The 25,637-nt window shown below is 38.1% G+C and overlaps 1 protein-coding gene across 2 annotated transcripts in view; it reads left to right on the forward strand.

Moving 5' to 3' along the window:
* The first annotated feature begins 3,071 nt into the window (after positions 1–3,071).
* The window catches only part of eya (eya transcriptional coactivator and phosphatase 2), a 31,140-nt gene continuing 8,574 nt past the window's right edge, over positions 3,072–25,637 (forward strand). The window contains exon 1 of one of the 2 annotated variants that reach the window (XM_030385958.2): positions 3,072–3,604. In XM_030385958.2, the coding sequence (XP_030241818.1) occupies positions 3,551–3,604 (54 nt within the window). In that variant the 5' untranslated portion in view covers positions 3,072–3,550. Of the gene's footprint in view, positions 3,605–21,070; positions 21,405–25,637 lie in introns of those variants that run through there. The other variant, XM_030385957.2, reaches the window with a different exon arrangement.

Below are 25,637 nucleotides of genomic sequence, written 5' to 3' on the forward strand. Positions count from 1 at the left end.
GTTGTTGTTCTGTATAGTCTAGATATATATATTTTCAAAATTGTGATTCATTTCTCTTTTAATTCTCGCTCATTTCCTGCTTATACACTGAGCGAGTATTAACCAGTCTATCACACTCCACTCTGCTTTCATATTTGTTTTCCTTCTTTGGTATTTTGGTTAATAAAGTTATTGATTTGTGTTTAAGTGGCGTGGGTGAAACGCTCGGCCGGCTATGCTGTGGGTCCCCCTTTTGCGCCCTATAAGGAAGGTGCCTCAGACCCAAACAGAAACCTCGAGAACAACAACAACAACAGCAAGAAGTAGAAATTAATGTGCCGCATTTGTGGGCAATCTCTCTCGCATTTATCAGTTTATTTGTTTTATTAAATGCTGAGCTGCATTTTTGTGGAGGGCCTTAAGCTGACGTCTGTCAATTGCGACATGAGCAAGTCACGTAGGAAGGCCCCAGGCCACAGCCACCCAAACCAGCCTCTCTGCGCCCCTTTGCCCGCCCGATTTGGGGCGTGGGCGGGCGGCGCGTTTAAGTAGCTTAAACAGACGCGGTGGTCCGAGGCATAACTTTGTCTAATGACTCGGAAATCCGTCACTAATAATAAAAGCCAAGGCTATAAAAGGCAGCGAGCATTTGAGACGTCAGTGCTCGATTCTCGTTCTCCACCTCTCTCTGTCTCTCTCTGCCTCCATTTCGCTCTCCTTCTCTCTGGCTCTGGCCAGTTGCAGCAGTTGCTGATGCATTGGAGAGGGGGCTGACAGGGGCCCAGCTCAGCTCGACATTGAGCACGTGTGTCTCATAATCCTATTACCGCGAGAGCAGTTGTCGATTGTCGTTTCTCGATTTTATGAATGAACAACAACACTCGCTGCCAGCGCAGCACAGTCAGTACGAAAAGTGTGCGACTTACGAGCTGCAATGAATCAACTCAATCCACTTGGGGGCAGCACAAATATCCCTCAAGTGGAAATCGAGTCAAAAATTGAATTTGAATGTAGCTTAAACAGAGCTACTTAAGGATTACTTTCAAAATCAACTTTTTATATAAATTATTAAATATATAGGTATTTAAATATGTTCTCAAGATTTCTATAAATTATACTTTTTGCACATTTACATACATACTTCACGTGTTTGAAAATATCAAATTTATGTACTAATGTTGAGTGTAGTAAAGTAGAAAAGAATAATGTACTCTAAAATGAAAAACAATATGCAACACTACAGTTTTGTCTACCGTCAATTATTCAGAAATAAAGTGTCCTAAAAAAATAAATAAATAGATTATGAACCCTTTAATAAAAATGTAAAGCAAAAAAACTAAATTAAAATTGTGTTGTGTTCATAGCGAAAATATCAAAATAGACTTTAATATATATTTTAATTCTTTCTTAGCGCATTTCTCTTTTTTAGTTTAAGAAATTATAAATTTGAAACTATATTTTATTAATACTATACAAATAGAATATTATTGTATTATATTTACTATCTAATTAAATTATTCTTGTAGTTTAATTTTAAAAACTAATTGAAACTATTTCAAAAGCAAAATTTAATATAAATAAAAAAATAAAGCCAAAATTCCTATAAAAGCATCAGCATAGTTGCCGGTAAACAGTTAGTTCTTGATCAAAGCTTACATAGTCGTTAAATTAAAGCAATTCAATACAGCAGTTTTGCAATAAACAGAACTAGCTGCCGTTATTCATTTAAAATGAACTTAAAACTCACTTTGCAATTTTTGTTCTATGCTATATTTTCAAAAATCAACACATTGCATTACGTTAATACTAAAAAGGTAATTGCAATATCTAAATATTAGCTCGATAGCCAAAATTGAACTCTTCTCAATTTCAGTTAGGTTCATGAACTAGTTCGAAATTGCTTTCTAGAGCAATCGCACTAATTACATCAACTTTAAATTGCTTTTTATTTGAACTTTAAATTCAATTCGATTAGCGCCTGCAAGGAGTTGGGCACGCCCACACACACACACACTTTGAGTGCAACTCAATTCTTTTTTTTTATATTTGCTGCTCGCTCGTCATCTCCTTTTTATACGATTGCCTTTCGGGGGTGACCCCACGCATGCGCCTCGCCTCGCCCGCATCGCTGCTGCGGGGGTTGCAGGAGTGGTGTCTTGTTGATGGTGTTGTTGCAGTTGTTGGTTTTGTTAGTATTATTTTTTCAAAATGGCTGCTCAAATATTTGATTATCGTCTGGGCCCGATGTTGGCGCTGTTGTTAAGCCTAACTGTTACTGTCGCAATTCATTGAATTTGCAGGGCTAATTAAACACGTTAACAACTGTCGCGATGCGTTGAAGCGTGCAGGGATAACTTTTAGCCATTTGGGACGCCAGACGCCAGCAAAAAGAGCAATAAGCGCACAAAGAACAAGAAACAGAACTTTGCACAGTCTGTTGCCCTGGTTCCGTTTCATCCGTTTGCCCAGGGCTAAAGACCAGCGGCTTGGTAACTGTCTACATATTGAAACTCCTATCTGCAATATGCCGCATCGTTTGCCTAATGTGAGTGGACAGTTTGCCTGGCGCCCAATCAAGTGTTTTCAAATTGGGTTAAGCGAATGCCCCAAAAATGTATGAAACCAAGAAGAAGAAGAAAAACGAACGAACGAACAGCAGCAGCAGTCCCTTCTGCAAGCACCGTTCGTGGAAGCGAGAGGCGCTTCCTGGAAGCCGCGTTGAGTAGTGCTGCCCACTTGCTGCACAATTGCAAATGCCGTTAAGGCGATGCTAGCAGCAAGCGAGCGCAAGCAGCTGTCCTGGCGCCGCCCTAAACCAACAACAATAGCAACGCAGACAACAACAAAATGCGCTCAATTCAATTCACTCAAATGCTCACGTGCAAGAGCGAGAACGTGCGCATCAAAGGGCAAGCGAGCGGGACAACAACAAGTTTTGAGTGCATTGAAGCTTCTTACATTGTTGTTGCTGTTGCTGTAGTTGTAGTTGTTATTGTCGTTCTCGTCTGCCTCTCTCTCGCTGTTCGCCTCGTTTTCGTCGGAGTCGTCGTTGTCGTCGTTTGTTGGCTGCGCCGCAGCCGACGCTTTCCAATGGGCGATTGGGCAAATTCAGTTGACACTCAGCTTTATGTGACAATTCGTCGGGCGAGCGGATGACAGCTGAAACAATAAAACGGTAAAAGCTTTGTGCCGACGGCTATATAAAGAGGGAGAAGTAAAGTAGAAAAAGAAAGAGAAGCATAATATAAAAAATAATAATAAATTCGCAGCGTTCAAATTAATTTGGCACAAATTAATTCGCCTAACGGAACTGCTCAATTAGCACTGGCGAAAAATGTATGATTAAACGACACGCGTGCAATAAAAATTATTGAAAGAAATTAACAAAATAATTATGCACACAAATTTGTTACGTTAATCAACACTTGTTCCGTTTTATATGCATTTGTTAACACTCATTAAGTTTTAATTAATTGCCCGATTAAACGATCGTCATGTTTGCGCAAACGCAGCGGGCTTGATAAGCAACAACAACAACAACGATAACAACAAAACCAGCAACACTTGGAATATGTTGTATAATGTGCCGTGTTATCAAAACTTTTCAACGCTGGATTACTACAAGGTGAGGAACGGATTCGATTCGCTGTTTTTTTTTTATTATTAATTTGGAGTTGCTTCTCCTTTCCCTTCCTCCTTCTCAGTCGAATGGGCAACGGATTATGTTTATCTGAGTTCCTCATCTGCTTATGTCACTTATCATTACAGAATACCATTTAATAGGGTTCTACGTACACTCTTTAGATCCTTTTAGTTTAAGAGACAGAATTGATTTGTTTGCTTGTCAAGAAATAAGTTTTTTTTTCTTTATAATTTTTTTTTCTCATTTTGTTTATTGAATTTATTGAATTGTTCTCAAAAACATCAAATATATATAGTTTTGTTCATCATCCAAACTATGGAATGGATCGGACTATTGAGAAAGATTAAATACTGAATATAATTGTTGATGTATTATATAATTATTACATTCCAAATATTGCAGAAGATCTTATTTATAATATTGTATATACATTGATATATATCTCTCTGAATTTTTTATTTTTATTATTTCGAATTTCGAATAGCTTAGAAGCTTGGCTAGAATTGGCCTAAAAGGGTTTGTAATGCTTACAATATTTATATTTAACTCTAATATCAAAATGCTAATCAATATTCTCAATATTTGGCAATTTCAAGTCGAGTATTTAATTTTCTTAGACCACACATATTGCATAATGCACAGCTCTTCAGCTGTTAAGACTAACTTTTCAACTTTCCAACTTTTGCTTTAAGCCTCCAGTAATTCTGAAATTTTAATATCTTTTTTCCACATGAACTGCTCTTAATTACAAGCCTTTAAACCAAACCCTAGATCGAGTTCTAGATGCGAGAGAGATAGCCTTCAGTGAGCTGTAAGAAATCAAAAACAAAAAGGGAAAAAGGCAGAGCAGAACTGCAAATCTTTGGCTACTGAACTGAACCCAAAAGAATTGAGCCTTTAAATACTTGGGCCAGACAAAGGGCCAAGAGACAGTAGTCAAAAGGGAATTTTCAGCTTAAAAAGGGCTCACAACAAAATAAAAGGATCCTGTCGATCGAGTGAATCATTTGACCAGAAATAAAACCACAAAGGGCCAAACAAAACGAATTCGAATATGAGCGTGAATATGTGAGTGTGGATGTGAATGTGAAGACAAATACCAGAAGGCACTAGGTCAAACCGGAGCTGCAGATATGTAGATAGATGTATAGATCTGTGTAGAAATCTTTGCTGCGTTGTTGATTCATTTTTTGATTGACAGTTATTATGTGTACGCTCTCTCTCTATCTTTCTCTTTCTCTTTTTTTTTGTCTTTTGGTTTGCTATCCCTGTCAGTTGGTTGCCCGGACAGCCAGTCTCATTACTGTTAGCTTGTGCCACACCCCCAGCCACCGCCTGTAGCTGGCGTAACTTGAGCGGAGTTGTTGGAGCAAAGCAATTTGCGCTGTTGTCGCTGTTGCTGTTGTTGCTGTTGTTATTGCTATTGTTGTTGCTGTTACTGTTGGTGTTGCCAGGCGAAACAAGCAAATAGCAAAAATACACTGAGAAAATTCTCATTTAAACATGCATAAAATTGAATATCCTTTGTTTTGCAATTGTTCATAAGAAAAACTAAAATATCAATCGTTAGGTATTTATTTTACCTGCGCCGCTGCTATTCAATTATAATTTATTATATACATGACTATGTAATAATAATAATTCAGATATTCGAATGAGTTCAGTTCAAATAACATTATTCACAATTTGGGTATTCCATATCTTTCCCCATATATCAATGCAATAATAAATTTATTTCAGTTTAGTTTCTCCATAGTCCCCCTAAAATTATTTACTGTGTATATTTGGAGCAGCAACAAAATGGCGTACATCGATGGGATTTTTTGGGGCGAAGCTGGCAATGCTACCTCTGCCTCTGCGTCTGCCAGCTACGCCATTTTGTTTGTCTATTTGTCAATCTCATAAATGCAAATGCCGGAGCAACGCGAACGACGAGCTCTGCGGGCTGAGCACTCGTCCAGGCTGCTGCTGCTGCTGCTCCTGCTCCTGCTCCTGTTGAAGCCATTAGCAAATAATTTCAGCGAAATTTTTATTCAGCATTGTTGTGCTCAGACACACACTCATACATGCACACACACAGACAGACAAATGCCGTCAGGATAATTTCATTGAAATTTGAGTCGCAAAAGGAGCAGCGGCAGCAGCAGCAGAGCAACGAGGCGAAATGTACAAAAGGACGCCCTGCAGATGCCTTGCGCTTTTCGTTTTTCGCTTTTCGTTGTTGTGCGCTACGGGCTCGCCATTATAACAACAAACAATACAAACAGCAGCAGCAGTAGCAGCAGCAGTAGCAGCAGCAGGAGCAGGAGTCGTGGTCAGGGGAGTAGTGGTACGAGGAGAGTGGGGGACAGGCATATATAGCTATATCTATAGCTATAGCTGTTGTTGCCCCCGCAGCACTTGAACACTGCGGGTTTTTTAATTATACCCTGCAAGCACTCAAATTTATTTAAAAATGGGTATGTTGCGGTTGGGCAAGTGTGTGTAGTGAGCAGAAGATGCTGTAGAAGAACTGGAAAGGTATACATATCGATTTTAGATTTTGTATTGTGATATTTTATATGATTTCACTATAATCGGAAGTTATTTGAAGACGATCTCCGGTATCCATATGTCGATATATTTGGCAATCAGCAATCTCTGGCTAATGTTATCTGATAGATATTCCATTATATTCATTAGTAACGCAGCCTTTCCGATAAATATCGAACTACAATCGAATTGCAAAATTTCTCAGAACTTGTATGTTTCGGCCAACTTTAACTATATTATCTATATCAGATATTAAGCATACATATTTCTAATATATATTTACAGGGTATCTAACATCTGTACAGGATATCTACTAGTCTAATGGTAACAATTAAATTGCATTCGCTTGTTAATTCCTTATGCGTTTCTCTCTGCCCTTCGCTGCCAGCACTCTCCATTACAGCCACGCCCCTTTCGCACAGCATATAAATGTTAGTTTTATTTTTTATTTTGTTTGTGTTGGCTGGGGGAGAGAGAAGGAGAAGGAGCAGGAGAGCGTAATTATGGCAGGCTCGGCTTAATGTCCTGCGACAGTTTTACAGCATAATCTGCAATCTTTGCGCTCTTAAGCCGCTTTTTGTGCCTGGCATCGGGTCAGGGGTCGGCTTAAATGGCAAATGGTCTCGATGCTCTGCCGCTCATCGATGTATTTGCCGGGCGTGGCACAGGAAGTGTAGCCAGAGGCACGAGATGGAATCTTTGTACTTTGCACTACCTGTACTTCTTCAGCGAAAGAGATAGCAACAGAGGAAGCGACAGAGCGAAAGCGAGGGAGAGTGAGTTGGTCCCTCAAATGAACTTGTTTGTTTGTTTACACGGCTCTAACTGTGTTTGTTTTCCGCATTGAAACTGATTTCAGCAGTAGCAATAACAAAACTCTTAAATAAATAAATAATATGTGGGGCCAAAGCTCGGCAAAGACCGTCGTCATATGGGCACGGGCTGCGACTACAAATGTCTGAGGATCGAGTTTACGTCCAATGTCATTTGACGGACTTGAGATCGTGTAAAGCGCTCTCTCAGCTGTTTCAAACTACGTTGATTCTGCAAGTCTAGGTGTACAATTAGAAAATTGCTCAATCTGCAAATAATCTGTTTAAAGATGTAGAAAAGAAAAGATATTTTGATCAGATTATTGTTTTGCTGCGAATAGAAACCTTCTGTTTGTATTTATAACCTGAACCCATTGAAAATGAGGTAACATGAATGGTTTTCAATATTTAATGGGTGTTTTTTTTTTTTTAATTTATTTTAAATATTATTCATCTATTAATTACATATACAGAAACATTACCCATGTTTTCGCTATCTGAATTTATTTTCTGAAATTAATCTTGTCATTTCGTTTTGTTTTCTAGTTTATAAAGCATATAAATACTTATAAATGATATGCATAATAAGAAAATGTTCAAAATGTTCATTCTGGTATTCCGAGAAAGTATTTATGCAATTTATGAGATCAATCCAAATTTATTAGAATAAACACTTAAATACTTAGTCAACTATATTTCGATTTTAAAGTATATAAGGCATATTCGAATTTTTTAGAAACAATTAATATTAAAGGAAATATAATTTTATAATCTAGGTTAAATTGATCTTCTTCCCATCAATGCATAAATGTCGTTAACTACTATTAGTAAACGAACTTTTTAAAAGGCTTATTTCGGGTAATGGAAGAAACATTTCAAACATGTATATATACATATACATATGTATGTACATATCTCGATAAGAACATTTGTAAATTATTATTAAATCTTGCTAATATTCAGAAACTTCTTGCTTTTTCTCTAACTATATTCATATTGTCAGCTATAAAAACTATTTTTATACAGTTGTATACATATTATTTAGTATTAAATTTCCTAATATCCTATTCATATTTCATAAATTAAATTGAACGAATGTTTTTGAAAATAATTTAATAAATCACTTCTTTTTCAATTTTACTTTGCACCCTCATTTGCTACTTGTTTTGTGCAAATCGCATCCCCTACTTGCGACATTATACGGCTTATCAGACGTGAGCTGACGTCATGTTTGCTTTAAGGAAAACCACAAAATATATGCAATAAATTAGCATGCGAGTTACTTGGATTACACGAAATGCAATGTGACAGCCACTCAAATGCCACTCATTCGTCGCCAGGGAGAGCTCCTGCCGCTCATGCCCATATACTTGTGTATATGTTATAAGGACCTTCCGCATGGAGGCATTTGCATTGTGCGTTCCATTGTCCTGGTGCTGTGGCACGTAATCCGGTCGAGCTTAGCCCATCATCCTGCTTTATGTCGCCTGTCAGGCGTGCCAGGCCGAAGAAATTAGAGCAACCTGCCCGGATGCTGCATCTGCATCTACACCTGAGTGGTTTGTTTTCGTTAGATTTTAGCCCTAATGCCCGCTAATGATTGCAAATATTTGGTCAGTCGAGGATTTGCGTACCTCTGACTCATCCGGCAGTTGTTCTAAATTTAAAAGACAGCCCCGAAAATAGACCAGATCGAGAATGGAATAGACCATTAGACAAGTCGTGTCGCGGGTCTGCACGAAATCAATTGTCACATTCGACAGCATATTTTGAGCTGTACCTGTGAGATCTATAGATAGCTGCGATGGCCGCTATTTTTATATACTTTCCGGATTTTCATTTAAATCATTCAAAATAGATCTGGCTGAAAGTGTCCGATAACGCAACAGCTAGACCAGACACTAATGGGTATTTCATTGATGAAAGTTTTTGCTGAGTGTTTCAAAATATCCGAAAGAGTCCATTCAATACTCAGAACCACGGCAGAAAAGTTTCGGCTTGTCTTTCGTTGAAGAAACCTATTCCTATTCCTATTCCATTTCGTTGGATAAATTAAAAAGTATTGCAGTATTCGAAATGGCGGACTTGCAAATATAATGAGCTTCTTACTTATTACTTTGAGCATGAGTATGTTGCTTTTCTTGAAGTCCTTCCAATTTTTTAGATTCTAAAGACTTGAAAGTTAATAGAAATCCAAGAGCTTTAATTTATTATCCGAAAAACTAAGAGTTGTTTTTGTTATTTAATAATTAATATTGTGGAGTGATAGATATAGTCGCCTCCATTATAATACTATATTATGATAAATAGCACTATAATAATAATATCCTATTATTTTGAAGGAAAAGCAATCTGTGCTTTATATCACAATAAAAGTTCTCCTACTCTCGTTTGTATTTCATGTAGACAATCAAACGAATTACTTGCTTTTATAATAGACTCTACTTTTCCTACTTAAAACATTTATTTTTTTAGTCAGTTACCAATATATGTATTTTCCTATAGGTATATGCTCGTCTATTATATATAGTCTATGTAGTAGAAGAATCTATGGTTCTCCTCAAGGAACGCATCTATCTGGCTTTTGATCGACACGCCGCGATACGCAACTGTCACATCAAAAGGGCGCATATTTACAACGCACCGATAATTGGTGCTTGGTCAGGGAAGGGGCTTGACTGGTGAACAGATAGGTGTGGTGTATCGAACGGTGGGGTCGGGGGCTGCCTCTCCGTTTACAGCAATTCTCGTTAAAGCGGAACAACAGAAAAAACTATATATACGAGAGAATATATAGAATATGGGAACTAAACAAATGAGCTAAAGTACGACGAAATGAACTTGTCATAATTATTTGACAGTTTGCTTGCTGATGATGATTCGGATGATCATGATGGGGGTGATGATGATGAAGCTGCTGCTGCTGGCTGTTGGCTGTTGGGTATATAATTCCAGTTGCCTTCTTGGAAAACATGGTGCGGCACTTTGCTCGCAATTGATGTAAAACATTTTGTTGCCAAGTCAAGAATTTGACATGCGCATGCCACCCGGCCAAGGGGTATATCTACCCCATTTGGCCCCATATCTACCCCGTATAATGGTGTCTCCGCGGATCGGCACTTTGATTTTGCTCGACAGTGTCGCGGTGCGGGGCAACGAGGTCAAGTGGAGAGCAGATTGTGAAAACAAAACGCATTCGACATTTGTGCCTCATTTCCGGTTCAATCAGGTAGAGTTGTGGTACGCCGATCACGGATCCAGTTCAATAGTTCAGAGACTGGAGACTGAGGCGTTCTGTTAAGTATTATTGGACGTGTGGAGTATTATAGAATAGTGAGCTATAGAAGCTACTATTAGAAGTAAAATGAACGAGTCTAGGAGTCACAATGGACAAATCGTAGAATATAAGAGCTAACTGACTCATTGAAAAATGTTTCAATAAAAGGAGTTGATTAAAAAATATTTTTTAAATGAACTGAGACTGAGACTGAATGAATGATATAGCCAAATAAAAGCCGATTCGGAACAAGAAACATAGCAAAACAGCAAAGAAAAGTTCAATTGAACTAGTGTCTAAACTATTTATTGCATTGAAGCACCAGGAAGATGAGTTATCTCTGGGCTTACTTAGGTGTGGCTGATGTCAGTCAAAAGGCGCAGACAGGCTGTCAGGCCAGCTGGTGCGCGAGTGGAGCGACATGCAACCCTTCCGCCTTGCCAGCTCTTCCCCCTCTCTGGCTCCCTCCACTGCTGCTTGCAATTAAGCGGCTCGCGAGTTTTTCGAGACAAATTTGTCGGCAATCAGCGTGCGACCTTTGACTTGTCTGCGATCGCATTGCTCGTTAGCAGTCGTGACAGTTTATCTTAAATTCTATTTCTCCTGTTTTTTTTTTTCTTTCTGTTTTTCATAATAATTTTTACCACGAAATGGCCGACTGCCTGCCCCTACGTCGTTTTTCCGGACACTCCGCATAAAATATCAAATTTCGTGCTGCACATTTTTCCTTCGAGGCTTCGCTCGCCCTGGGAAACGGAAAAACTGCATCACGAGTCGCACAATTGGCAGCCAAAATGCCAGCAACAACAGCAAATCATTTACAGCACTCGCATTTTGCTGCCCATTGATTGGCGCGGAGGCTGAAACCCGAAATTCGATAGTACTTCGATCGCTCCCTGAAATTCTATAAAAAGGCATTTCTATATACGTTATGCATGTATGAAATCTGCGCACCTGTTCACGCCGCAAAAACTTAGGCTGGCTTGGAAAACTTGTGCTAGCCAGCAACAGTTGAGTTATGCTCATTAAATACTCTGTGCTCCGCTGTAAAGGGTATTTGCGGTTCGATATATAGTATAACTATTTTCCTAATATCGATTATTATCAATTTTTGTTACCTAGGATTATTACATAGATCTTTCTGCAATTTCTTTCAGCAAACCAATCAGCACAGGTTACTGAATTGATTTTTTGTTTCAATTCTCTGATTGCTTAAATACATGATATTACAACATATATTTACTCATTGATATGTTCCATACATCTACTAATTAACATTTATAATTATCATATATGTATATAATATATTACATTCCTGAGTCCATTAATGATGATTAGATTTGATATATGAAAGTCGATTCGCTCCCATCACTTGGTTTTTTAAATTGATTTAAACTCGATAAAAGAGTATGATTTTGTAGGTATTACTAAAATTTTAATATAATTCAGTTTTATACATTAAGCGTTCATATTCATAATTTAGTATTAAATAAAAAAATTACATATTCATACAGCATATCTCCAAGTCGTGCATGCCCACCTGCTTTCTGCCGCTGTCCTTTTTTTGGCATACTTGTAATGGGATATGGGATGGCCCAACAGCGGCCTTGCGATTTAAGTAATTAAGTCTAACGGAAATGATCAACTATTTCTATTTCTATTTTATACCTATTTATATATACATACATATATATATATCTATATATATATGTAGTGTATTCTTGCGGCACAGCCCGAGTTAATGTGGCCAAGGTCTGTGCTGAAACCGATCCCACGAATCGCTAGGGTTGCCTCGAGAGTCGTGTAATTGATAGCGACGACGACGACCATTTGTGGTATTAGATTGCCAATTCGAGTTGGCACAGTTTGTGCTACAGTTTGCTTTCAATAAAGAGAATCACATGTGACGAATGGAAGCAACTTGCTCTGCTCCAATCTGCCAACAGCAGAAATAAAGAATCCATCTATTAGCTATGCCAGGTGTATCTACGATACGCACTTAAAGGGAATAAGAAGAGCTATTGCACTAGCGATAGCCCTTGAATGATTCTCAGAATAGATGTTAGCATAATGCAGAGGGAGCCGTTACGGAGTTTCCGATTCTAATATACCGTCATCACTCACAATGAGCACAAAAACTTCAAGTATTATTTTCGATATATTTTCTATATTATATTTCTGCATAAGATATATTACTGAAATAATTGCAATCGAATAGAATTTATTTATTTTAGTATACATATGTTAATTGGTGAACTCGGCTTAGCTCTTGTTATATAATTATTGATAATAATTAATCAGCAAATATAGTATAGTATATACATATACATATGTAGTATATAAACTGCAAACTTTATTAGTTAGAATTAATCGTAAATTCAATTGGCCTTCATCTTTAGTTTTCCACAGTGTTTTAATTACCTAGACTTTTTTTTTTTTTTATTTTTTAAGCATATGATCCTTGAGTTTTCTTGCTCATTGTTTAGTTGATTACATAACTGCAAGAACGCAATTTCTTTTTCACCTTGTTTTCCCCTATTTTACAAGAAAACATTTTCAATATTTCCCTGATTATGCCTTCACATCCCACAAAGGGTTAGGACTTGCGTGCAAAGGGTTTACAATATGTTAAGAGTCATATCCAAGGGTTGTTCTCCACTTTGCCAATCAAATTTTTAATTAGCAAACAAAGAATCCGATTTCATACAATAATTTATAAAAATATATTGATTTTTTTACAAAAAAATAATGTAAGAAATATTTGCGCAATGAACCTTGACCGTGACATCTTGAGAATAGGTCAACATTGTTGTTTAATTAGTGGACAATAGCTGTCAATGGCTTGTCGGGAAAGCGGGCGCGCTCTCACGGGGGGTTGAATAACGACATAAGGCTAGATTGTGTCTGAGTGCCAGCTGTGAGCTTGAAGAAAAAGTGAGCTAAAGAACTTAAAAATTGTTTTCTACTTAATAAATAACATATATCATTTTCCGAGTTCTATATTGCCAAATGTAAGTTGCCAGGGGCGTTTCCTCCTCCTGCTTAAACTTGAACTTATTGAATGCGGTATTTTTCAAGGCTACCGTCCTTCTGGTTAACTTTAAGTATGTAGCCATTAATATGTATGTATTTTGAGATCAAGAGCATCTAAGTTATAACTAGTCTAAGCATATGTATTAAAAAATTTCATTAGTTTTTCGAAAAATTTTGAATTCAAATCAGATAGATTGTTAGCTAATATAGTTCAATGGCTCACGATTTATTTCTATTGAACAATTATGAACTCTCTCGGTAGCTCAATTGAATATGTCGGTTTAAAAGAACAACTCCTCCATGTACATTGTAAAAAACGAATCAAACACGAGTCACGAATCGTGGCTTATTAGCTGACTGAGCGGAACTATTATTGTACCATAAGAGTTCAGAAGTTCCTTTTCACGTTAACTTATTGTTAACAATAGAGTCCAACGCATAGCAAAATATCTATGTACACAAATCTTATCGCAGTCAATCTTAATGACTACTTAAAGCCACTCCGCCCCCTCAGAGAGTGCGCCCTGAACCAACAGGGGCTGAAGTGCGATTGAAGCAGCTGTTGGCACTTGGACTTTAATTGAGGCCCAGGGGTGCCATCTATATAAAAACCTCAACATTAATAAGTGTTAATAATTGTGTGTGTCGAGTGTTGAGTGTGTTTTTGTCGTAGGCTGTTTGTGACCTGACACGCCCCACCGCCTTACCGCGTCCTCCTCAGCCAATGTTCGGCTACAATTTCAGTATACTTTTGCGAAAGTCAGCGCGTAACATGGCTAGGATTACCACACAACATCCACAAATACCCCCTGGGATGACGGACTCCGGACTCCGGACTCCGGTCCCTGGACTCTGGACCCTTCTTCACTGAGCCCACAAAAAATGATTTGTTGTTGTAACTGGGCAACTTTACAAATTCAATTTGTCAGCGATGCTCGCAACGAGTCGCAGCGCGTCGCGTCGAGGGGTTGTTTTCTCTCCAGCTTTTTTCCAGTGCGCGCTGGCAAATTAAATTTCATAGGCCTAGCAACAGCTTAACAACAACAACAATAACAACAGCAGGGAGTGAAAACATATGCTGCCTACTTGCGGGCGGTGGCGCCCGGAGCTGGTGTTCACTGTACAGTGTACACACGCGCAGGGCTGCATTTGATTAGACTCGCTCGCCCAGGCGTGACTATTTAATTTGCTGCTGCTGTTGTTGTTGTTGTTGTTGCGTGTTTGACACGCGCAAGTCGAGAGCGCATAATTAAATTAATTAGAGAGTCGTTCCCACAGGTAAAACCAACCTGCCATGGATATGCAGCCAGACATTACAAATACCCTGTAATTAAGCTGTCAATATGCATTGTTTTAGTAATAGAACTATAAGGCATATTACAAATCTAAATATTGACTCGTTTCGATTGCATCTTTTCTCTATGCAAAATTCCTGATGTATTAATCTGGACTTCATTTATAATATTTAACTTATAGAAGTAGGAAAAGTATGTCGACAGGTTGAAAGCTTACACTGCCTCAGCAATCTATATAAAATCTATGTATAATGTATATAACTATAGTCGAAGAATTCACTAAGGTCAAGAATATCTACTTACATATGATACGACTATTAATGTTTTCAGCGAAATGAACTCTTAATTACTATTACATAAAGATACATATAATGTATGTATCTAATAGCTTATTAAATACATGATATTATGTTTATCATTTTTATTAGTAATAAGTCTCTGAGCTTAACATTTTAATAGACTTTAGTCGGAATCGCAGTTGGAATGATTTTTCTTAAGTAGTTAAATAGTTAAATAAAATAAAATGACGAAGCCTTGATCCCATGTGATTTAAAGTGGACCTAAGCTATTATTTTTTATTATTTATGATATTATTTTAGTTAAATCGTAAGACAGTCCTTCTTATAGTAAAATTTTTAATCATATAAACTTCTCGCTTTTCTACAGCTTTTTGTCTTAGAACTATTTCATTTGACTGATTTCACCCTCTCTTAGTATTATTTTCTCACACATTTAATCTACCCGCCTTACCAATTCCGTGCAGGGTATAGCAACCTGCTTGGTTCACCTTCCCCCCTCGGTGGGCTTTGGCATTATGCGGCGGGCGTGTTCATCGGTTTTGATGTCTATGCCAAGTGACAGCTGACACACTTCGCTGCCGAGCTCTCCAGTTCTTTGGCTCTTCAGCTCTACGGCTCGCGTTCTCTCGGGCTCTACGTGGGTGGCAAGTTGTCCGGGCAACTGGGCATCCGGGTGGCTGTTGTGTCCGTGGCGGCTTTTAATGAAAATTCCTGACCAATGTTTGTGTTTCTCTGAGGTCACCATGGCAATGCAACTCTTCACTCTCTCCTCCTCTCCCCACTCCGCTCTCTTGCGCTGTCTCTTAGCTTTGTCCCCTGCCTCTCCGCCGTAGCGGTTGCAGTTGCCGATTGGCGCGTGCCTCAAACACAAACACGGGTTCCGCATAATTTTCAGCGGAATGAAAGCATAAACGAGGCGTTCCACTGGCAACCCCGGTGGTCATTCATTCCATAGAGACTCGCAAGTGTGAATCTCGGCTCCCCTTTAGCCCGAACCCCAGCTGTGGGGTCGTCGTCTCTCTGATAAAGCGCAAATGCAATTTCTGGCACGGTTTATTTTCGGTACGTCTCAGAGGGTCCGCGCAAATAGTCCAAGTCATTGTTTCGCTTCCATTTGATTCATAAAAAAAGAACTACTGGCACATTAATATTTTGTTTTTTTATTATTTATGCACTTCCAGTTCAGCAGCCTCAAGATCTGCTTTTATAGCATATTAAGCTATACGAGTTTCTGCTTTGAAATCGTACAACAAAAATAGTTTGTTTTTCTTCTCTTGAATATATCAAAGACGCAACTGCAGCTCCCCTTCATAATGGGGAAAGAGTTAAGGAGGTCCATTAGAAATATAACTTTTATATGTATACGATTTTTATGAGCAATATAAGCATTTAAATTATTTGTCCCATATCTAGTCTCAATTTACATTGGGTTTTTGGAATCCCAAACGCTATATCAGATATATTTTAGAAGTATTAATAAATGGTATTTTATGATCTGCCTTGGAATGTCACACTTGTCTTTTATTCGAATATAAAAGCTGTAGCAAAACGCAGGATTATTAATATCATCTACATTATTATCTATCATTATCATTGTCTAAAATATATCTTCTTGTTAAGGTTTAATAATAATACTAAATTATATTGCATTTTACCTAAATTCATGTGCTTATCTTCCGCTAACCAACTTTAAGATCGCACTACTATATCAATGTATCTGCATATATATTTTTGTAATAAATTCCATTTGTGCACAAACAAAAAATTTAGCCAAATTTTTGGTGCAGTTTGTTAATTTTTATGGAAAATTAATTTATTTATTTTTAGAAATTTTCTTGCTAATTTTAAAGGCAACGTTTTATTTCTATTGCGCTAATATGCAAGCATTTATGAAAATCAGTTTTGCGATTTTCTTTTGGCTTTGCTTCTTGGCATGAAAAACGTTCAGGAATTAGCCAATTAGGCGATTGCGGTTAACAAATTCGATTTCCATGAGAAATTGTGCAAACAAAATATTGCAATTTGTTTGGGTTGTTGTTGTTGCTGCCGTTGCTAGCGCTGTTGTTGTTCTTGTTGTTGTTGTTAGCGGAAGTGCATGACACACTTCGTCGGACGTAGCGCACTTTTAACCCAACGATGGGCCGCCGGGCTTACTTTTAGTTGCTCGATTGCTGACTCGGCGCGAATGGAATCGATTCGAGTCGGGCATTAAATATGCCTTAATCGGTTTAGCACGATCGTGAGACAACATGTCGTCAATTATATCTGCGCGCGATCATCAGCCAGCGAGAGTCGAGAGGCTGGGGAGTTGGGAGTCGAGGGATGAGGGACTAGGGACGAGAGTAGCACCAAGTGCTTTCTGGCTGTCTGTAAACAAATCTGCGCACAATTTACAATTTCGCTGCGTTCGCAGATATTTTCGCTTCTTCTTTTCGCGAAGCTGCGGCCAGTCGCTGCCTCTCCTGCATGTTTGCTGAGTCGCGCACATTTGTTTGGAGCTGGACTTGGAGTTGGAGTTGCAGTTGGAGTTGGGGCCGACTCGTTCGTCGTCCGCTGTGAACGTGCTGATCGTGCGCTCGAGAGCAGGCGAGGAGGCCATGCAGCAGGCGGATGTGAAGGGGCAGGCAGCACAAAGTGTTTAAGATTTACGTTCAGTTTTGATCGGGCTGGACCTCCCCGGTGCTGTATTAATTTAATGCAGCCAGGCAGAGGTGGACCTGGGGGTCTTGGACCTGGGCGCCATTTTGCAGCGTTCAAGCGGGTTCAACACCTGAGCCACCTCACCTCTCTCGCTCTCTCTCGCTGTTTCTCGCTGTCTCTCTCTCATTTTCACTCGCACCCAAGGCGTTGCTCAACGCATTTTTACAACTTGATCTGAAGTTTGGCCTGACTCCAGCATCTAGATAAGCTCTCTCAGCCTGGGTAAAAACACAGCCAATTGCTCGTCGTTGTTGTTGTGGCTCGTTGTCATTTGTCGTTGTTTGTTTGTTTGTTGCTTGTCGTGTTAGCTCGACACTCGCGAAGAACATTGGCGATGCGTCATGCCAAGCCGAGTTTTGGCCTACAATTGGGTCAAGACGTATTCTGCTGATACACGATTATCGACGAGAGTCGCGAGTGGCGAATGTAGAGTGTGGAGTGGAGGGGAGGGGCTTTCTTCAAATGTCGCTGTCAGCGCATGCCAAAGGTCTGATTCGCAAAGGCATTTTTCAAGCTGATATAGACATCGTGCCACACGATCCTCGCCCCTTCACTCCCTTCACTCCCATCACTCCCATCACAAGCAGCCTGCACTATTCTATGCCAATTTCAGAGAAAAACCGCTGAGGCATGCGCTTCACACTACAACCAATTGCACTAACCACAAAGTCCGCACATCAAATAGAAGAGCCCAGTCGAGCCACATAGCCCAAAGGAGCCCTCTGGAATGCAACATGTCTGCACGAAGTGTAAAGTTCGCTATATTCTAGCCGTTAACATAGTTTACACAAACAAATGAATAAATTACGAAATGTGCCAGACAAGCAAATGCAGTTCCATTCAAAAAATTACAATTTATTCTGAATTGCAGTTCAGAAGGCAAGAGCGTGAGATAGAGTGAGAGCGAGAGAGACAGCCAGCTAGATAAATAATTAATAAATAGCTGATTAATGGGAGCTGTAGACGAATTGCAGTTACATAAAAAGCTAGAAACTGACTTTTGTAAGTAACTTGAATGAAATTCAAAATACTTGTCATTAAAAAAATTATGAAACTTGCATAATAATAAATATATAGTTAACTATAGCTAATTTAATAAAATATTTGTTTGCATAAGTGTGTATATGATATGTGCTAGATAATATACTGTATGTACGAATTCTTATACAGCAATCTTTCATTTTCATAGCTCATTCTACTCTGATTTACAATTTTCAATTGAATGATAATATGCGGACCATGATCATATGTGAATATATATTGTATATATCAGACTAGCTTGTTTTGAATATTTAAAAACTGAAAGCCTATATAGATATTTAATCCGTGCTCTACTATATTTGATCTTTAATCTATAAAAGTCTATATAGTTCTATGTCAATGTTTTATTAACGTTTGGTCATGAAGATGTTCAGCAACTAGAACTTCGCCAAGTGTATGTTCTTCTACAACTTTAATTCTTTAAAAGCCTTTCAACGGATTTGTCTTTGGCATTCGAACTATTTTGCTTAAAAATAATCAATAATTATGTAATAAATATATTTTATTTGTCTTGTGTGCCAGATTAAATTACCTGAGGGGCAACACGTATATACACACACACACATTATACAATATATATCTATATATGTATATTCTGTTGCGTATTGCCCCACACCCACCCACACAGGTGCTGTCTGGCATCTGTGTGGGTAAGCAGGAGAGGTAGTATGGGGGGTATGGGGGAAGTGGATTTATTAGTTAGAATTCCAGGGCATATGAATCGATTGGTCCGTCTGTGTGTGTGTGTATGTGTGTGTGTGTGAGTTCTCTGATTTTATTTATTGTCTCGTGTTGTTGTTGCTGCTGTTATTATTGTTATTATTATGAGCCTGCTTTGTTTACGTGTAATTCCATATGGCCGATAAGACAGAGTCGCCCCAACACTCGAAAGTTTACTTAGACGTTTTCATAAAATTAAGCGTTAAATAAATAAAATGGTTTATAAAATGGTTATGACTGTTTGGTCTCAGAGGCACTTTCCATCAGCTGTTCCAAACAGATTACAAAACTAAAAATAAATAAATAAATACATAATATACATATACAAGCAAGAGGCATATAAACGGCAAAGGGAATTTATTTTTAAGGAAAATTGTGTCTGCAATTACAACACCTGGTCGATTCGAACGAACTACGATATATAGACTCGAATTATTTATAAATAGATTATTAAATTACATAGTTAAGTGTATTTGTAAATAGTATTTGACTCTTACTTGGCTTACATTAGTCCAAATCGGATATGCAGGTGTTGGGTTTATACTTGGAGTTACTTCAACCCACAGTAGATATTGTAATTGAATTTGATACAAGCTATTCAATATTTTATTTCCGAATACTTTTGTATTTGATGATGAAAACCTTTATGCTTTTTATGTCACATGTGAATAGTCCATTGAAATATTTATTTTTCTAATAATCAAAATTATATGAAGTTTAAAAATTTATTTGATTTATAAAATAATTTAATATATAAAAATATCAAAATCAAAATGCAGCAAAATATAAATTGAGGAGCTAAAATATGTTTCTAAAAGTTTATACAATATTACAAATTTATTTTTAAAAAATCTTTAAATGTTATTCAAATTAAACAAATCAAATTTGAGAACGTACAGACCTACTTTTTGCCATTTATAAATCTTAAATTTCTCCTCAGTTTTACTTTTTCTTCAAATCTTTAAATTGTCGATTTTTATTCGGTATTAATCATTTGGAATCACGTGTTTGATTGCTATGAAAATTAGCAAACTTCGACCACTTATACTGGCAGAGAATTAAACTGGAATACTTAAGCACCCGCATCATTATTCTTGAACTGATTTATTCAATAAACAATATAATTTGCATAGAGATATCTATTGGTGTGCGGCTATGCTTGAAGATATTTAGATATGTATATACAGTTTGATCCAATTACGCTAATCATCGTGTTTATGAATTAAATAACATGTGTATTCAAATGCGCGTGGACCTGGACATGGCTTATAGGTAGAGCCGAGTAACTGGACAGACTTGTGCGAATTAATTTAAAATTATTTGATTAATTAATGCGCATTAATTAGATTTTTCATTTTGAAATGCCAAAAAAATATTTGATTGACATAAGCATTTGTTTTGCACTCTCATTCTTCTCTCCTTCGTTTGTTTTTGGGTAGCAATATTTTTGAATAGAAATAAAATAGATAGATGGGTACGAGCCACCCCGACTGCTTGGCTGGGCGGGGCCAAAAGGTGCGCGCACCATTGCAAAGCGTGCGAGCGAGATGGCACGCTGGTCGTGTCGCATGCCGCGTCGCTCTGGTGCACACGCTCAGGAGGAACTCGTCTCGAGCGTCGTGTGCGCTCTCTCTCTCTCTCTCTCCCTCTCCCTCTCATTCGCTCGCCCATTGCTGAGATTTTCACTCAGAATCGAAAAAACCGAACTCTTGAAGTTCACTCGAACAGTCGCCGAGCCGCTGCTTAGTTCAGTCTACTCGAGCTACTCAAGGCGTACGCAACAGAGCGCGCCGAGCGGAAGCTAATACAAAAGAAAAGAAAACTATATACAATATCTTCCATATAATACGCGCGTGCGTGTGTGTGTATGTGTGCGAGTGCTAGTGTGCGTAATATAGTACGCTTATCAAATGACAACGCATTCGATTTCAAAACAGACTTCATAAAACAAGCGACAAAAGTTCAGCACTTGCCAAATAGCTGTGAAGAAATCCTCGCAAAATGGTCACCCTAATGCCGTACAACTATGCAGCGCCCCGTTGCGGATTAATTGATAAAATGATTGAGCCAAAGGTAATCAATAAGCACTAAGCAAACAACAATAATTATGGCCTAAGCCAAATCATGCGAAGCATTCGAGAAGCTTCAAAAGTGCTGCGGTTTACGGTTAGTTTCTTCAACCCAAACTCTCAGCTCTTCGAAAATCATGCAACTTTTACGTCGAGTCTGCGGCTTTTCCGTCGGTTAACTTTATTGTTTTTTTTTTTTGTGGTTTATCTGTGGGGCTTCTCCATACACGGAGACAGTGTGACAAAGTCTAAATAGAGTTCAGGATTGGTTCAGTTTGGGGGCGAACGTACAGGAAGATGATCGGATTTGAGCCAAAAATTATACCCAACTATAAAAATATTTAATAATAAATAACAGTTATTAGAGTCGAGGAAGAAAATGATTGCTTAAGAATGGAATTGATCAGTATAATACTAAAATATTAAGCAATGGCGACTTTAGTAGTAGTAGAGAAGCCCCCTTTTGAAATATGAACTAAAAACACCTTTGGTTAGGAAAGATGTACTCAAACAATGGAATATGTACATATGTGTATGTAAAACATTATACGAATCTAGAGTATGTCTGAAACGTATTTCTAATCGAAGAATGTTGTATATACACAAATTAAATTTATTGCAGTACTCCAGTGTCAAGTATAAAGATTGTAAAGTGGATTTTATCAGACAGTTTTAATAAGAACTACATAGGTTCAAGTATATACATATATTATAATTATAATAATTTAGTGTCTTGGTAATAAAAAATTCTAGTAAACATTGAGTAACTATTAGAGTCGTAATAACACTTGCCTATATACCAACACTTGCAGTGGGACTTGTAAGGAAATTGATCTTAGAATCCGATATCTGATTCATATTAAGTAATTTTTGAAGAGTATTTTCGTTAAAGGTCCATTACTAGTTTCACAAAATATAAAATATTTGTATGCATATACATATATATGTATGGGCTTTATTCATAAACATTTTGAATTTTTAATACCGTCAGGAAGTTTCATAAGAATAATTCCGATTCCTTTACCTAATGTGAGAACATTAAGTTGAGTGGACAAATGTTAAGTTGAGTGTTCACACACGTAGCTTCGAGTTTACTTTTACCGAATTTACAGTTCGTAACTATATTTAATTTATATACAAGAAAATTCTTCAGAATTCAACAAAATTCTAACCTCAAAGTATTTTTTTATTTGTTAAAATAATTAACAAATAATTAACTATTACGCCGTTATGCACAAGAGTTCTGTTATAAATAGAATCTGTATCAAAGTCCGTAATTCATATAATATGAGCTGTATAAGATCCCATGTCCATAAATACGAGTTCCTTTCGTTGGTTAATTAGAGCAATTCGAATCTTTCATTTGACTCCCTTTAATTGAATCAATTTATTCCAATAATATGAGTAATTTCGAAGGAGCAGACTGTAGGGCAGTAAAGCTAAGCTCCAGCCTTCCCTTGACGGGACCCCAGATTTAATAGAGCCACAGACTAGCCTCAAAAGTCGAAAAGTTTTTTTATGGGTGACTCTGCGCACTTGGCTAAAACAAAGTCGAGGCAATAGCCAGGCGAGACATTGGGCCCAAGAATTTCTGCCGCAGCGTCACGAACCGCTGGAGCCAATGAGTGGGGCAAACGGGCCTTAAGACGAAATATTAATAGAGCATAAATTACGGCACTGAGCGCTGGAGTTGAGCAGCTGAACAGTTGACCAATCGAGCAGTTGATGCTGGAGCTGGTGCCTTTTCTCTTAGTGGGTTTACGACAATTTAAGGAGCTTGGCCCATACAGAAAAGGCAAACAAAAGCGAAAACAAAAGCAAAACCAAACAGAAATGATGAAGCAAAAGGCCAAAACGTGTTTGGCGACATTAATCACATTTTAATTAAGTTTAAGCCGTAATCGTAAAAATTAACACGCCATAATTCAACTGCGACAATGCGCTGCATGTAATTTATGTGCCACCAGCAAGAAAGCCAGAGAGAAAGAAAGAAAGAAAGAAAGAATCCCCTCAGATCCATCTGAGCCACTCAGCCACTCAGCCACTCAACCACTGAGCAAGCAGTCAAAATATTGATTATGGCCGCAGCGATTGACACTTGGCGATTGTCGATTGTCCCACGTAATTAACGTGCCAAAGTGTTAAGGCGCATAGGTCGTGGCCCCACAGACAACGCAGCGCACAACAACAGCAATAACAAGTAAGAAGACTCTAGTCGAGACTGTTCGACTAGGAGATACCCTGAACCCTCCAAGCTGATATTCTTATCATTCTACACTTCTTTTATGCACGCACACATACATACACATGCATCCACCCTCACGCGCCCGCGCTCTGCTAACTGCGCAGTAAGCAGCGACTGCGCTTGGGCTGCGCTGCAGTGTGGGCAATAGTATGAGAATTTATTTGATAAATAACTTTTTTTGTAGACATGCAATCTTAATGAAATTTTCAGAGCGTAATCATATGGTCAAAATGTGTGTACATTCTAAAGCACAAGTCTCTAGTACTTGAAATACGTTTTTTGCAAATTGGGGGCGGAGGGGGCGTGGTATCAAAAATCTATTGATTACAAAATGTTTGTATTCATCATATATATATACACAGTAAATCTGAAGTCTCTATGTCTAATAGTATTCCAATGAGGCTCAAAAAACAAAATCAATTTTTCGATTATTCTCGATAAGAAAGTTATCGGATGAGTTATCGAAAAAATAAAGCAAACTCGTACTGCGTATGGTATACACGAGTATGCACAAAAAATTTCAGCTCTCTAGCTCTTATATCTTCTGAGATCTCGGCGTTCATACGGACGGACGGACGGACGGACGGACGGACGGACAGACGGACAGGGCTATATCGACTCAGCTCATCGTGCTGATCAAGAATATATATACTTTGTGGGGTCTGCGATGATTCCTTCTGCCTGTTACATACTTTTACACAAAAACATTATACCCTGATTTCCCATTTTCAATGGGTTCAGGGTATAAAAACAAGTAAGAGTTGCTACAGGCCCACAGAGTGAACTGCTAGTCAATACCCTGTACCGTTGTAATAGAAACTTTGAGTCTCCGAGTCTCTCATTCAAGTAAATTTAATCGAAGATATGGGCACCCTCACTTCTATAAAATCTATAACATATTTTTTAATCGAAATAAGATGAAAAAACAGTTTATGTTTTGCTAAATATGGGTATCGATATTAATCGATGGCGATAACATTTGACGGTAGCATTTTATCGACATTATCAATGACAAATGATCATTCATAGCTAAAAATATATTTTGTGGTGCGAGTTCATAGATCGGTTTATCGATACTTATCAGTCGAAAATATACGTTCGATTGCCACAGTATCTAATGTGATTAGTTATAGGTGTATTCTAAATGAAATGAAATGCTTAACAAATATTTATCGATTGCACAAAAAACATACGTTATCTATAATAAAAAGGCATTTACAATTAATAATTCGATATATATCGGTTAGTCTAGCATTGTTATTGATAACAACTTATCAGATAAAATGAATAATATATTAAGCATAAACTGTTATTCACCTGTCGCATTTCTAGCTCCTATGACTGGGCACCCTACGTCAGTTATTGTTAATCAATACAGGGTATATCAACAATAACAATAACAACAACAATCGAAATACAAATGACAACAACGCGAGGGAGCTACAAATTTTTGTTGTTTATTTCGATGTTTATCGGTTAGGGGCTTAGTAGGGTCCGAGCCAAAGAGCCACAGAGCCATAGCCACAACTCGGGTCCAAGCGAGCGTTGCAGGCGGGCAAGTTAATAAAAAATTTGTCGCCGTCTTCGTCGTCTGTGTATGTGCGAGTGTGTGTGCATGTGTAAGCGTGTGTGTGTGTGTGGTTTGTCTGTTTTAATCTTCTTCTAAAGCAGCAGAGAGACAAAAGATTACGATCACAGGAATTTCGTTAAAGATGCTCAAAACAGGTCTTTATATAGTAACTGCCTCCTTCTCTAACAGTCTCGCTCGTCCTATAGCCCTCTCTCTCTCTCTCCCTCTCTGGCTGCCCTGTGATGAGCAGGCAGCCTCCTTGTCTCTGTGTTAATGTTTACGTTGTCAGCTTGTGCCATAAATTAGTTTAGTAAAAGGTTGCGTTGCATTCGGTTTTGCATTCGTGTCTCTCGGATTCAGTTGCTGCCTGCTCCCAAAACTAAAACCAAAGCCAGAACACAGCATCGTGCAGCACGCAAGCC

The sequence above is a fragment of the Drosophila navojoa genome, chromosome 3 (genome assembly GCF_054131105.1).
Source record: "Drosophila navojoa isolate 15081-1374.11 chromosome 3, UAZ_NAV_1.0, whole genome shotgun sequence".
Classification (NCBI taxonomy): domain Eukaryota; kingdom Metazoa; phylum Arthropoda; class Insecta; order Diptera; family Drosophilidae; genus Drosophila; species Drosophila navojoa.